This window comes from Camponotus vicinus, unplaced genomic scaffold (assembly GCF_025532165.1).
Source record: "Camponotus vicinus isolate PSW18456_S1 unplaced genomic scaffold, iyCamVici1.0 SCAF_1, whole genome shotgun sequence".
In the NCBI taxonomy this organism is placed as follows: domain Eukaryota; kingdom Metazoa; phylum Arthropoda; class Insecta; order Hymenoptera; family Formicidae; genus Camponotus; species Camponotus vicinus.
The window spans coordinates 31,789,009-31,805,872 of record NW_028141945.1 but is presented as its reverse complement, the minus strand read 5'-3'; the positions used below and the strand labels follow the sequence as shown (position 1 = coordinate 31,805,872).

The 16,864-nt window shown below is 34.9% G+C and overlaps 1 protein-coding gene and 1 long non-coding RNA gene across 4 annotated transcripts in view; one reads left to right on the top strand and one right to left on the bottom strand.

The window, feature by feature from the left end:
• The window catches only part of Mob2 (MOB kinase activator 2), a 27,634-nt gene extending 10,770 nt beyond the window's left edge, over nt 1-16,864 (bottom strand). The window contains exon 1 of one of the 3 annotated variants that reach the window (XM_083080963.1): nt 16,263-16,864. Coding sequence is in view for 2 of the 3 variants with exons in the window: in XM_083080972.1 (XP_082937098.1) it covers nt 5,575-5,723 (149 nt within the window). In the remaining variant the exon portion in view is untranslated. Of the gene's footprint in view, nt 1-5,574; nt 5,902-11,815; nt 11,957-16,262 lie in introns of those variants that run through there. The other 2 variants (XM_083080979.1, XM_083080972.1) reach the window with 2 other exon arrangements.
• Nucleotides 4,801-6,458, top strand: LOC145961128 (uncharacterized). Its single transcript, XR_014435566.1, has 3 exons — nt 4,801-4,915; nt 5,305-6,106; nt 6,333-6,458. It is a non-coding gene; the product is annotated as an uncharacterized LOC145961128 (long non-coding RNA).

Sequence of the window (16,864 nt, the reverse complement as noted above, 5' to 3'; positions counted from 1 at the left end):
TATTATACATAAATCATATCTGTCAAAGAATCTGATAATGGGAACGATATTAAAACATCTTGTATGTGTGTGTATTTGTACTCTCTCTATTCGAAAAGTACAAATTATATTATTATATAGAACCGAATATATAATATAATATGTAAATTTCATATATATTATACAAAGCAAATGTTTCGCTGTATAAAAGCAAGATTATTCAAATGGAATGCAGAATACGCTCATGTTTTTATACTTTTGAAACAGCAAATGTTTCTCCATTTTTCTCTTTTATCAAAAGCATGTTTTCATTTTCATTTGAATAATCTCTTAGAGACCTAAAATATAGATCTTTTAGAATATAGATTTCTCTATTATAGAATAATCTTTAGAATAAACTTTAAAAGATGAAAAAAAAAACATGGAAGATCGCTATAATCGTGCACTTGAAGAAATAATTTCTAGTTCCATATGTATTTAAAATAAATGTGTGGAATATGATAAAGTGTTGCAACATGTCTATTTCGGTTCAGGGTATATATTTGCAGATTAATGGTCGATGATATATATGCGGCGTGTCTCGAAATAGCAAAAAGAAATAATCTATTCGTTATGTCATCGCCGTGTGCAGCATGAAAATCACGATTCGATTCACACTAGCTGAACTTCTCAAGACTGTCGTCTACGGAAACGGTTTTAAATAGTGAAACTCTTCAGCGGATATATACAACTGAAAGCGATTCAATAGATGTCGATTAGAAAGTTCTAGAGCCACACTCGATAGACTTCCAAGTATCGCAGTATTTCTCGACGACCAGGTAAAAAGAAAGATGCAAGCAACCTATTCGAAATTTTATATCAAACATGCATTCAATCAAGATATGTCAAGAATCAACGTAACGGAAAATTTAACGATGTTTTTCTGTTACATACATGTTTTCGATTACGATCATAAAATTCATTTAATCCCGAGATATGAGATCCATCATAAAACGAACAGCGCGACTTATCTCGTTATCTCGATTCCAATTATCAAAACAATAATGTACCAGACAAAAGATACTGTGCATCGATAACTACCGAGTGGTTATCAGAAAGATTCGTCGAACGATATTGTCCACGTCAGAAATTACGACGAAAAAGACGGTAAGCCTTCGAAATTACATCCGTGGTCTTAACATTACGTCTCGACTGACCGAAAGCCACAGAAACAACGATTAAAGAGAAATAACAATTAAAACTAATGAAGAGCCTTGGAATCTGATCCTACACTGGCAGTTTAACTTAAACCTAGATAACACGACGAGATCGCAATCCTAGCGAAATAATTATCTCGTCGAACGAGATCGACGAGAGAGTTAGAGAGTAGCTCGAAGGTTGGACAGCTCGCAACGAGAGGAAGAGGGGAGGTTGGCGCCAGGCGCCATCGGAACGGTTGATTCTCTCTCTTCGCCGAGATTATATCCTTACAGGATGCGAATCGATGGACGGATCGAACGACGGCGCCAGGAAGGCGCCTTCGCATGACGTCGCGGCGCTATCCCTGACAAACATTTTCTCTGGCGTTTGTTTACTTCCCCATCATCCGCGAGGGTGACTCGGCACGATATCTCCCTCCTTCCCTCTCTTTCTCCCTCGCAAACTACGCATTCCGATTTCTGTGTTTGTAAACGTTGCAACAGCAAAGAGTAAGAATGGTGCATAAAGCATGCGAGAAAATATCATTTTACTTAATGAAGTACAATGTCCTAAATTAAAAAGGAAGGAGGGAAAGAGGAGACGGCGACCGCAGATAAGATTATTTTTATCTCGCCAGAAAGGGTAAATTCCGCATAATTTGCGCGTCGCTTCTCCCCCACGCGAGCGATTTGCGTGTAAACACTTCCGCTCGGAGGAAGGTTTTCCCATCCGCGGTGCGTCCAGCTGATTGTGTGCAGCGCGACAGTTTGCGGTTTCGTCTGTGCGGTTTCTGCGGCCCTCTCGTCGCGTCTCGTCGCGCCTGACGTCTCCTCTCTTGCCGGAAGTCCATTAATCGGCTCGCGTTTCGTGTCCTTCACGAAACTGCCTTCCTTCTTCGTATTAAATATTCGCATCACATACAGGATGAATCGAGAGAAGTTACCTTCCCCGAGAAGGCGGGATGAATATCTCTCTACGAGCGATCGACGATATTGGCAACGCGGATAACGATGGCCTTTGGCAATTTACTTGATTGACAAACGCAATATCAAAGTAAAAGTGTGCGGGCAAACAACATAACACTACGAAAAAAGTATCATAAAGTAGAAAGTCACGATAAAGGGAACAGATGGATTTTTTTTGTACCGTGACATTGTCGCAATGTCAATGTCGCTATGTTAATTAGCCTAATGAAAACGTATGACCCAACTCGTGCTTGCCACGCGACAAATACTGACACGGCATTCGCAGGCAAAATGCGCGTTCTCATCAATCTAGGATGCTTCATTTCACTTAGAATCGAATGAAACATCAACGGCCTCGTATTTTCGGAGCACATTATTTTATTACACACTTTAATATCTTTAATTATTATACTTATTATTTATTACTTATTATTATTATTATATTATTATATTATATTATTATTATTATTTATTACTTTAATATCTTTAATTATTATTCTTTAATTATTATACGCAACGTCATACTTAGATCGATGATTTCTCTTCGCATTTTCTATCATATATAATATCTAATAAATAAGACTAAAGCGCGCAATAAAATGTAGACAGAATTTAAGTGAATGTAAAAGTATTGGATTTTTCCTCAATTACGACGTATTTCTTTTCAAAGTGCATTATTTTTCTTTTTGCAGCTGTTATATTGATATAGTTTACAAACTAACGTTGGCGGAATAACAAGAGCTCAATTCGATATCTTCAATCGGACTGTCATTAAAAATCGAGGTCACGTCATCGTCATCTCAATTTCAACTTCGATCTCTAAGCGAGAAGCATCGAAGTATAAAGCTTGCCCATCCAATAGCACCTCGCCAAATGCAAATATTGACTTAACCTTAATCGTATGCTGCACCGCATCGTCAAAGTTCAGGAGAATACATAATATATATGCTATGTATGTGTATCTACGTCTATGTACGAAGAGGGGCGAGAATGAGGTTCTATTTAGCTATTCATGCGTTTGAATCTTAATTCGCCGAGACTCAATTTTTAGCTACCTTGAAACTTAAATATACCCTGCGCTAATTAAACCCTTGAGAACTTTATTGAGGAAACATCGAGCATAAAAATTATTCGTAAGATAAAGTATCCCACGCGTACATATAAGAACACGATTTTGACATCGAAAGAGGTAAAAAAGTTGATAATTAAACGCAAGAATGTTCATGGCGTAATATTTAACATTCGGTTTGAAATTTCCAAGTACAATTTATGACTCTTTTCCTGTTTGAAACTAATAAATAATTATAAAGAGCACCTCTTTCAGACTTAAATTTTAAATCCCATATTTTACGCAGAAGAGTATCATCGGATAAAAATACATTACTGGCAAAATCGTACACGCGTGTCCAGAAAGTGGAGTATTTTAAAGGCATGTAGCGGTAGGTATGATGAAAAAATCGGTATGATACACGAGCATCCTCGACGAGTTTCGAAAACCGCAGAGACGGCAAGCCTCTTAGCCGATGTCGAGTGCATGACAGCCGTAGGCACGTGCTACACACGTCGCGCGTCACACATGTCCGCAACGTAATTACGTCACACGGATACGCAAGTAAGCCGTGATACGACGGCAGCTCTGCGAGATCCTACTTCGGGTGCACGAGTGTGAAATCCTCTCGATTTAGAAAGATAAGAATATCTCACCTATTTTCGTAGGAATATTACATATTTTACTCTGCTTATTTTTTAAGATTTTGTCGCGAGGTGTATTTATCTCCAAATTAAATACACAAATTTTTTTTAAAGGGAGAATTATACGTATCATCTATAATATTTATGTATAAATCTGTTCGAACAATATCGAGACGATTACAAAACAAGCTCTTTAGATTGATTCATTGTGTGATAAAGAGAATCCGATACAAACGAGTTCCTAAAGTCGCGATACAGTCACGAGATATTATCTATTTAACAATTGTTTGATAAAGATAATATCGCGAACCGTATCTCGCTGTTTATTGCAGCGAGAAGCAAGCTGTGTAAATTGAGATTCTTGTGAGCGATTGTGCCTGATAAGGCAGTTTATTGTAACCGTATGTTTTTGCAACTTCGTATATATTTTCTCGTGAAATATTTATTTCATAAAATTGCGAGAATAATCATCTGTTCAAATTCCGACATATCGATATTCGTGCATCTCTTCGTAGCAAATATCTTAGAGATACCTTGTCGAGAGATGTAAGTTACTTTACAAGCTTCCGGCAAAACTTCGTCGCCTGATAAAACGATTTTCTCCATATTTTCAGGCAATCTTTCGAGTAGCCTCCTTTCGTATCTAATTTACATTTTTCTACATAATATCTTTTGCGAACAGATGTTGCGAGAAAAAGACAGAGGAAAATATAGTACAATTTATTCGCTTTATATCCAAATTTTCGTATCCTATGACAATAATATGATCAGAATACGTTTCTGATTACATTAGGCGTATAAATATCTCTTCAAGCATCCTTCGACATGAACATGTTTCGTAACGATTAAAAAGAGAAAAAAAGACAAATGGTATTACTAAGCAGTCGTCTGCTATTATTGTTCCACGATGACGTAAGTCTAGATAAATTACTAAAGGATGAATTGCAGTTAGTTCTTCTATTTGTCACATTTGACATTGTCAAATCATTAGCAAAAGTCCGTATATCAGCGATATCAGTATATCTCTTTCCTTCAAACCAAGATAACGACGATTTATTTAAAATTCGCATTAAAAGACAATAGCGCACGAAGCACTTCAGGTTTTTTCTCTTGATAAAATACAATGCTTTAAAAAATTACGAAATCGATTGCGTAATAATTGAAAAATTACACACATATATAGGATAAAACATAAAAAGAATATTTTCATATATCTATTTTAAAAAGATTTCAATGATATTAAAATTTCGAAAACAGTAACTTTGATAAAATTTCTTATTAATCTCTTTCTTAAATCTTTTACGTCCGAAATAAAATCGTAAAAATAATCTTTTATTCTAGAAACGTGAACGAAACATTAAATTTTAACGCTTCTTATTTCCTTAGGAACATTATTCGAAAATTGTTGACGTAAAACCGGTCTTTTACATAATTGAAATCATCCAGCCACAGTGAAAAATATAATAAAATTAATTTGCATCAATTACAGAGAAGTCATAAAATTAATTCCGACATCACCAAGCGGCCAATATCGAGTCTCTGTATATATCATCGACATATGAGTGCTTTTGATGAGCGAGACTGTCCGTGCATTTGGTGTCATCTCTCGCTAGGTCCAAAAAAAAGAGAACGCTATAGCTATAGAGCATCGCCAACCACCAGCATCACCGTGACGGACATTGACGATATATGCGAGATACAAGGATGCCACGGATTTCACGTCAAATTCATGTCGAAGCGAAACAAATCGGAAACTGACCTGCAGAAACACGTGACCGTGTCCTCGACATCGATGGAGAGCGACGTCTCGATGGCGGAGTACTTGAGGACCTTCCTGTTGCCCAGGCCGAACATCGGGACGAGAGCGCGGCGGTACCAGGGGAACGTGGGCAGGTGTGCCGGGGGCATAAAACAACGAAGAGAGCGGAAAGGAGAGGTGGACAGGAGATGAACAGAGAAAGAGAGAGAGAGAGAGAGAGGAGGGGGAGGGAAGGATATATATATACTTTGCTCCGGTTGGTCGCAACCACTCGACCGGCCGTTAGGCCAGTAACGGAGCACAGACTGACATTGCCGTTCTCCAGGCAGCGGACAGGCAGGCAGGCAAGTCGCGTTCGTCAGGTACCACCACCTCGCGATCGTCCACGTCGCGGTCGACCTCTCCGCCACCGCCGTGGCAGATAGAGAGAAAGCGGAAGAGAGAGGGGAAGACGCGGATATGCTGCCGGGGTGAGGGGATCGGGAGAGTTCCACCGTGTTCGAGAGGAAGCCGGTGACGCGGAGATCGGCTGGTGAGAGAGAAAAGGATGATTGAGAAAGAAAGAAAGATGGAGAAAGTACCAGGGGCTTCTTCAGAGTATACACGTCGCTATATACTTCGTATACTATCCTTCTTTATTTCTCTTTCGTTCTCCTCGCTCGAGCATTCTTCGTTTTTCTTCGAGCGGACTCGTCATAATGCAATTAACAATCGACCGAAGAAACCAAACAAGTTCTATATCTATTAACATGTTGTAGCGCAGCACGAGATCGCTCGTTTAATGGCGAGTCTCAGCTGGACTCTTTGGTGCCTGTCGCGAGAGAATTCGAACGGACGAGAAGCAACAGGAGTGAAAGTACGCACAATAAACTAGATGAAAGCTATTAACTTGAATAAGAAATTTATAAAATACCTTAATTTTCTGAAGATGCAATTTTCGCAAGATTTGCAAAATTTTCGTGGAAAATGGCAAAAGTAAACTTTGCATACAAGCAATATTTATATATTTTTTTTATCAAATATATATATTCTTTAGATAAAAAACTATAAAAATAATATGAAAACATTTGTACATAATAGTATATATTGTTTCCAAAAATTAAATTGGTTTTTTTTAAATTATTTCGAAAAATGAAATGTACATTAATTGTTTTCAATAGGTAAATTTGTGTTAAAAAAATCATTTCTTTCAAATTATATAATAAGAATATATAAAGTTAATATGATATAATATCATAAGATAATAATATAATTTCTGATACTAATAATAATATAATAATATAATTTCTGATACATATAAGAGTAAGAGAAAATACAATTAAAAAGAGTTTAGATTCTATTTACATCATATTGTTTGCTTTAATATCCGAAAGTTGCCAAAACACGGTCAATGTCAAAAGTGACATATGTATGTCCGAAAATTTTAACAACGCGTTAGTTTTGACCCAATTTCCGTTGTCTCGAAGGATTAATCAATAAACTACATAAAATTTTAATCGCCGACGAGTTGCGACTGCTTCTTCGTTTATTGGCTTCGTGTCAATATGTCTGTTATAGAAATAAATATTGGACAGAGGTGAAAGAGCGTTTTGGATGTTTCGAAAAAATTACAGTAATAGAAATAATCTCGTGTCCAGATAATTTTGGATAAACAACTTCCTTTCGAGCTTCTTTTCACTTACAAATACAGATAAGAGAGAAAGCAATGATTATTTTATTAATGAATAACTAAAGGCAAGATATAATATTTTTATTAATTACGACATTGCGAATGCTAATTTTGCACATTTAACGATGCATCCGAATGAACTTGAAACCGATGGATGTAAAACGTATGTACGACAAGGGACTTAATATATTCCATCTGCGTGTATAAATACGCGCAATACAAGTTCACGGAATCCGCGTCGCATATGTAAAAGATTAGGGTCATTTTGTGCGTGTAATATTTTATTATTGTTTGAGTCTTTCAAAATAGTCCTTTAACTTCGTACACATGATCTATTGTATCTATCGGTTATCTCGTTTTTCATCACTGGCAGAAACTTTGACGAACTCAAAGACGAAAAAAAATAAAAAAATAAAAATTTTGAAACAATATATTTACTCTCTATACATATCTATATATTATTATATTTATTAAATATTAAATATTATTTATTATTAATATTAAATATTAAATATTATTTATTAGTAAAAAATTATATTTATTAGTAAAAATTATTTACATTCACAACAATAAATGAATAACAATGCGATATTACACACACATATATATATTCGATTAGATGTACAGATTATCAATAAAAAATATTGCCATATAAATTATAGAACATCGAAGTGCGTTTGCGATATGAATAGCGAAATGTCGGAAAAACGGCGGTCACCGCGGAATATTGCCAAGAATAAAGGTAGTTGTCATCGGTATCCGCCATCTGGGAGAGAAATATCGACGCTAATTACGTCGATAGCGAATAGATATCGAAGTATTACACGGCCGACTCGAACTAGCCGATATACGTACTATCGCCAATTGCGAGCGAACGTTACAAGAAGACTATTATTAGAGCAAGTTGAATCGAAAAACCTCACGACACGAATGACACTTAAATTTGGCAAATCATCAATACTGATACCGACTCGTAATATCGGAAAATATTGTAAACAGATCTATAGAAATAATAGAATAAAATAAAAAAAAATATAACATTTTAATTAAAAAACAAGGAAAATCCTGACAGTGAAAATTTTAAAATTGAAAAAAAATAATATTAGACGATATATCTAGCATATTTATAACAATTCCCAATAATATTTGTTTATCTTTTTTCCTACTTTTATCTAAAATCTATATAAAAAGCTGGCCATATTATATAAATAAAAAACGAATAACTTAACGTGCCAAATTTCGCGCAAATGCTATGACAGCCGATAGAACACTAGTATCGATTTTTGCCGCGTTTCAATAACCGCCGATAGTATCGATTACTGATAATGAGTAACCAGAGCAGTTGTTATCCAGCAAAGCAAGAGTATTCCGCGAGACCGATTATTTTTGCTCGCTCGTCCGTGAATTATCCGCATTTCTCCTAATATGCCTCTGCCAACGAAAGACGTCAGATGACATTATCGTGAAAAATGAGCACGGAGATAACGAGGGTGAGGATGAATGTCAAGTAAATGCGATGTCGACCTGGACGTTTACAGACCGCGACATATTCTTCGGAGGTCTTTAGGGATAGTCAGACCGTGAACAAGTGTGTCTCATAAAAACCAACAATCTAACGCTTAATCAATAACGTACACCTTCTTTGTGTATCACGCAATATAATTATACCATAGGAATATGAGAGAAGTTTAATTTTGACGTTATTATTCAGTAATTTGTCATCTTTTTCCATTTCAGCATTCTTCTTCTTTTTATCAATGAATTAAGAAGCAATAAATCAAGATCAGAAATATTGATAAATGCGAAAATAGGTTCTATTGGAAAAATATAAGAAGCAAATTTTTCTGTTGAAAAATTAAACAATTTAAATTTCAAAAATTTATCTTTAAATAATAAAACATTTTAATACTTTAACGTGATTTTAAAATAAATCGTCAAACTTTACAGAGATGTATTCTCTGATCAATTGAAAGTCAATTGAAAGTCTTTTCTTCCTTAGCAAGATTTTAATTAAATGACTTCTTTATAACTTCTCGATTCTCATTCTGATCTTATTGACTAGTCTCAAATAAAAAGAAATTTGCCTTAGAAGAAGTCGCCTTAAAATTAAACGAATTTTGTTTTTGAAGAAAAATCGCCCTTCAGACGTTGTAATGTTTACATCACGTCGCGTCGATCAACGATATAATCTCCTAACTTTATCGGTTCACGCCGAACTTTACCGTAATTCTTTCGTACGCACAATGAAAATCTCGATATCACGACAACGAAGTGTTGCGATGATATCTTATAATAAACGCGATAACTGTATTTGCCCGGAAAAACTGGCAGGATACTCGCGAGCACCGATTGGTAGAGCTCTATCGCCATCATAAAAGCCGACGATAAAGTAGCTGTTATCATGGAACAAAGTGGTTGGCTGTGCGTTTAAGAAAAAGGCGTTCTTGTATTCACGTATTAATAATTCTAGTGATTTAAATGAGTGTTATTTTAAAACTTTTGTTAACGATAAGCTTGACACTTTAAAGAACAAAAAAGATATATTATAATTTAAATGCCTAAATATATTTAATAAGGTAAAACTCCCTGAAAAATATGTTTTCTTTTTCCAGAAGGGCTTTAGAATATTCTTGTGATTTTATCTTACTCTCGTATACGTAATATTCTGTCTCAGTTTTATCCCATTTTTAAAAATAAACATTTTTATTAATCTAATTATAATAAATTATTAATATGATGAGAAAATTTCAGATTATTTTCTTTTATGAGAATATTATATTCATAGTGTTCTTTCTCATATAAGATAAAGAATAATTGCACAAATTGATAATTGATTTTTGAGAATACAGTTCAACTTTACGATTAATTCTAAAGAAATAAAATAAATATCCATTTTGTAGAATATGTTATATATAAAACATACAACTTAGAAACTGCAAAAGCTAGTATTTTGTGATAACATATTGCGATGACTATAATTAACAGAATATAAATATTTGCGCGCACCGTTTTAATTTGATAAACTTTGCACACGCGACAATATATGAAATATTATTTGAAAAATAGAATATGTTGTTATCATTACAAAGAGTCGTATAAATTATTAAGAGTTTTAAGGTTTCGTTTTTAATGAGTTAAGGAGAGAGAAAAAAATACAGTTGGTCATTAAACCAAAACAATTATCTCAAAACAAACTAAAATATTAAATTTTTCAGAGACGTCGCAGCATTTTGTGCTCTCCGAGACTTTTCATATCATTTTTCGCTAGATATTGAGAAATGTAAGATTTTACATAAATTATATATAAGAAGTTTTGTCTTTTAAAAGCACAAAATATTGATTGGAACACAAGCAAACGTTGTTAAAGTATAGAGTTGAAAAATTTACAATAAGATTGCCAAAGTCTCTATTCGTTATAAAATAATTTCGGTATAGTTTTGTGACTATTTGTGTATTTTACTAAGTTCTAAATAAATAGTTCGATAAATAATATTGAAGGATTTTTATTATTTCTAATAATAAAGTGCTCAAGTATCTGAAATTCTAGAAATTCAATTGATATTAATTATTCTGCATCAATAATACATTCGATATTATTAGAATACTATTAAAATATAAGAATAGAAAATGGATTGACATGACAAAGCTTGATATTCTCGAATGTAGAAATAATAAATCATCAGTATACGTCACATTCATTCCATAGTTTATACCATTGTAGTTACATTTAATTTATCTGTTATTTATTGATTGCTCACACTGTTTATATTTAGTTATATGTATCGATACGAATTTAAATTTATATATAAAATTTGACGAAAAAAATGTCCATCAATTTATTTTGTGAATAATATTGCGCAATCCATAAAAATTCGTCAAATTTTGTACAAAATATTTAATCCCAGAATGTACATTATAAAAAATAAAATTATCGAGAGATATTTTCGCACCTTTCGAAAATACATTTTTAGTATCATAAATTAATTCTTTCTGCTAAACAACTTATACGTTCAATAACAAATGTTTTAGACAAGTGTAGGAAAATGCAATAGTTTAGAAAATTAGTATTCACTTCTTCTTGGGGAAGATAATCTATATCACGTTGTCATAATTTTCAGACGATGATTACATTGATTAACCTGTGAGACAGAATGTCTTTATGACTCACGTCACACGTACATGTAAACAGTCTTCTTATACATTCGTCAAATAGATTTAAATTTACCGAATCACACCGTTCGACGAGCATCGTGAATTATACAAATCGAGAAGATCAAGCTCACAGCATTAAAACGCCAAAATTGTAAACATCTTTTGATTTATTTCGAAATTACGCGATTTCGAGCACAGAATCTTGCAAAACAGAGGGAAGCGAACCTTGAAAATCCCAGAATCTGTTCATGACAATTATACAGTTTACTCTCGATTTCAAAAATTAAATATCACCAATGTCACAGAATGGAATTTATTTAAATTTAATTTATATAAATTCATTCTTTTTAAACTGTCTGTCTATTGTCTAATTTTGAAACGATCAGCCATGAGATCGAGCAATTGAACGATGATACTTACGTTCTACTCGGAGGTATCGGACACACTGTCCGCCTTCGATTTACACCACCTCGATGCTTTCTCCAAAGTCCTCCGAGATCGGAAAGAATCGCGCGACACATCGCACTGGAAACGTCACGTCACGGTATTTTGGCGAACGCGCAACCGTGCATGAATCACCAAGGAAGCCAATCGTAGTGCGAGAGATCGAGGTGAGTCATCGCTCGGTTCGGTTTCGCGCCAGCGAATAGACTTTGCTCGCTCGCTACAGACTCGAGTCGCGATTTTCAACCAAGTACATTAATGCAAAACGCTAAAAAGCAACAGAAAAAATGACCTACATGACCTACATTTTACTGCGAAAAAATCTGACTCTCTGAAAAAAAAACAGTATCCTATCGATTGATGCACATTAATCTTGGAATATCGTACAAAAAAACTTTATATTATCTTGATAAAACGTCGGTTTATTTGCCGACGTTGTTTTTTCAAAACGATCGAAGTAGTTTTATAAATTAAAGAAATGTCGCTATCTTAAAATTAATATAATTAATGAGTGTTGACTTTGAAAATATTTTTAATTTTATCGAAAATAAAATTTGCATAACGCGCATTCAGTATACTCGTGCTTTTTGAGCCTCAGAAATTGACGATACAATAGCGATATATACGACGTGTTTATATACATTAATGACGTCCGTGGCCGTTTTAACGTTGATGGCAGATACCGCTAATTAAATCACAAGTCCAAAGGAAAGCGTCCGGTCAGAAAGGCCGGCGGTCTTTAAAGCGATATCATCGTCGAAAGAAATGTGCATCAAGTGCAAATTGTCGTCGCTTTTCGAAAATTAATCGACTCATTTGTTTCAATTAAAAATAGAATAATTATGAGACAAAAAATAGTAATTCTACATGAAAAAAAAATTAATCAAAGATATGAAGAGAATTTTTTCATACTCGGCAAAACTTAGTTCGATAATCGGTAAACCGAAGTTTGATATCTGCCATCTGGCACAAGTTAAAGGGAATTTGAATGGAAATATAATAATCCATTATAAGAATCAAAATCTGTGAGAATTAATCTCATTATAAGTAAGGATATATAAGAAAATCCTATTTTCAAGAAAATTAACTTTTACGAACGAGCTAATAATCTTTTAAGTTGAGATTATTTTTAATTGCGAGATGGATCATTTAATATCTAAAATCCATAGCAAAACTCAAAACATGAATAAAACACAAATTCAACAATATATTACAAATATAATAGAAAATAACTAAGGGCTAACAAACACTTTATTTATTTCAAAGAAAGAATCATATTTATTTTCTTAAGCAGAATATTGTATTTTGATCATGTTCCAAGCCACTATTGAAACGAAATCTTCGATCTGTGTCATTGTGAAAGTTATGTAATCTGATGCAAAAGAAAGAAAAATATATCTCAAACATATACCAATACATTCGAGCGATAGTAGATAAAGAATTTCGTATATTGATTTTTGGGAAAAGTCAACGGACATATCTCGTAGTTGAAGAAAATTATCTTACAAAGCTGATTTCAAATCCAGTGAAAGTAGAATAAAATTCATAATCATTCGTGGCTGCATATATTTCGTTGCGGTGAATAGAAGAATTCAGCGTGCAAATTTTATGTATAAAATAGTGTGTCGCGGAGAGAAACTTTATGCATAAATCTGCCTCGTAAAAAGCCTGCTCGCGGAGAACTCCGGAAAATAGCTTGCGGTATTTCGAATGGGATGGAAAACTGAGGGGATCATTGTTCCATCGTCGATTCGATGGTAATTGTAACACCAATTCATCTACGTTATACGAGCGATTCGCGTGTCTCGCGAATTAAGTCCGATGAATATGACTCCGTCGTACTTGGTATCGCTTTTGTTATCATCGGGTATTATTGTACACTTAATACAACCATACGCAACAAAGAATGAAGTTCAGAGACACGCATCGCGAAAGTAATATTTTCATTAATATAACTACATGTGTCCCGAATACATTTAACAACTTTCTTGCCCGAGTTTCAAAAGAGTTTCTTTCCCTCGCGAAAAACTTCTTTCTCTCGTGAAAATGTAAATTTTTTAAATTTAAGTAATGAGAATTAATATACTTTTCTTGGATATGCATATAACCAATGGAGATGTGCGAAAGCAGTAATAATGTTAATAATAATTAGCTGTATATACGCGCGGGTAATAAAATAAAATAATAAGTAAAAAGTGATTGTAAAATATGATAATAGCAATGTAATTACTTCGGAATAATATTGGAAAAATGCATAAATAATAATGCATAATAATGCATAATTTTCTTACTGTTATTATTAAATTATATCCTTATAATTATTTTCTCGTTTGTGAAAAATTTTATTATGCAGTTAACCGTAGAGTGCATCTCGGAAAAGATTGACGAAGAATTAATATATCCAATTTAATCGTAATAATCACATAATAAACATGTATAGACGCCGTAAAAACATCGATATTTTACAAATATGATTTTGAAAGACTTACAATTAATATATATAATTTAACTCTTTCCAACGGTTTTAATAGGTACATGTATATTGTATCTTACATAAGAGCAAATTTATTTTTTGCAATCCGAAAACGTACAACTAAAACAATTTTCCTTTGATGGTTAACCAATCTCGATTCTTGCGATTATTAAAGAAAATTTTGTATTGTAAATTTATGCAAATACAGCAAAAGGGAAACCGCTAAGTAGTCTAAGTAAATCAAGGTTGTTCATGCGACTGACCCTAAAGCCCACGCTAACCTCGATTAATGCTAAACGTGATTAAATACACTTTCTTTCTCTGTCTACCATTGTATCTGACTGCGAGTATACGAAATGTCTTGTCTATACCGGAAACCTTTCTACCGATATGTCAATATCGATAGAATATATGAAAATAATTCAATAGATATGGCAAGTCAATAGACATGATTAAATTTGTTTAATCTCATTCGTGTTGTTGTATCTGTTTCTCGCTTGTATTAAAATATAAATTCTCGCGAAAGATTGGAATTTTTCACTTTATAAAACGTAATGAAAAATCGTTATTTCATATATATATATATATATATATATATATATATATATATATATATTGGTGTAACTTTATTTAAAAAAAACATTTGATCATAGTTATCACAGTTAATGCTAGATTGACAAACAATAAATCAATCTCTTTCTCTTATAGAAAATTAAATGGAACACTATCTTATCTTATATAGTCTTTCCAATTAAATATTCTCGTGATATCAAATCTCGAATTAAAAACGTAAAATACATTTAAAATTAACATTTTGTTATCTGTTTACAATCCTGAACTGATGAATTCGTTGCTCACCAAGATTAACCGTAACAACGTCGTCGAAACTTTCGCTGAAGAGAATCTGTCATTAAAATAGTTTCTCTAGTGAGACAGTATGAGGGGCAAAGAATGAATTGCTATAACCAAACTCTTATTTAACTAAGCCTATTATCTGCTCGCGACTGATTTTATAAAGTCACTCATTGGAACAGAACGAGTAACGATCATCTAGAATCTAGAATAACAAATAAAAAGGAAATAGCATGCTGTTGTATGAATGGTGAAAAACTGTAAATATAAACCGTAAGATTATTTAAAGATTCAAAAATACAGAGAAAAATTCTCATAAATATGAGCTTAAAAGATCCTATCGATTAAAAATAAACGATTGTCTAGAAGCTTTGCAGATGCAAATAAATGTCAAGTTTGTATTTTTAGCTCAATTTCAAATGTATGGTTTCCATTTTATAATAAAATATAAAAAAAATTCAGGTTTATAGTTGCAGAAAATTTTGTTGCGACTTGGAAAATTCGTTAATTCAAAATTCGTTCAATTTCTAACGTTTCACTTAATCGACTAGATATTTAACATCAAGATGCAAGGATCTCGCGATAAATTCGAAGGTAAATAAATTAAAAATCAGAAACAGTGAAGAGAGAGAAAAGAATAATTCTCGGTGAAATTTCTTCGTTCGAGAAGGATAGACTTCGGAAAGACCGAGAGAAAAGATATCGAGACGTGTAGTTTTTCAGCGCCCTGTAGGTGCACGCGTCACTTCGACCGACGATGACGAAGACGTTCCGAGGCGACGCTCCGAAAATCCGGAGATGATCGCGCGCGATCCTCTCGTCCGCGATGACTTTCTCCTCACGAGGAAGAGGCGAGCCCGGCGCGCGGATGATCGCGCGAGCGAGACGAGGACGCATGGCGTGACGATGCGCTGACTCGCTCATTCGCGGACGCAGGTTAACGCAGGTTGGAGGTTAACCTCCACGCCGGAGCGGGACGACAATTCGGACAGCGCGCGCGAAAACGAGAAAATAGGAAAGACGAGGAAGGGAAAAAAGGAAACAGAGTCTCCTCTTTTCGATTGTACGCGAGAAAGATAGGAGAGACAGGACACTTACCCCATAAACCAGTCCACGGTATCGCGGAGATACTCGGGTAACCTATCCAGCTTGGATGATTTTCGTGTGGATCACCGTCGCGAGGAAAACAGCGCGCGCGATAGCCGAGAAAACAAAGTGTAAATCTCCTCCTTCCCTTTCTCTCACTTTTTCCTCACGGTACTAACACCACGGTAGTAGTAGTCAACGGTAGTAGCAACTAGCGGCAGCGACAGCGGCAGCGGCGGCGGCGGCAGCAGCAGCAGCAGCAGCAGCAGCAGCGGCGGCGGCGGCGGCGGCAGCAGCAGCAGCGGCGCGCGTTTCGCGATCTTGTGAAATCTAACATGGCGCGGTTCCATTGTCACCTGTTCCCGTCATGCCCCGCTGACCGCCGAGACAACACATAGCTGCCGCGATTCGCTGCCCGCGGCCGCGCGTCGTAAATCGCTCGCCGATGCCCCAACTCCCAGGTGCCCCGCTCGAATCGACTCCTGTCGCGCGACACAAAACACCCGCGAGGACGAACTTCTGCCACGACGCGATAACAACAGAACGGAGAGAGAGACGCTTCGTCGAGACGCGCGCTCCGTTACGCGCGAGATTACCGAGACGCGCACAGCTGA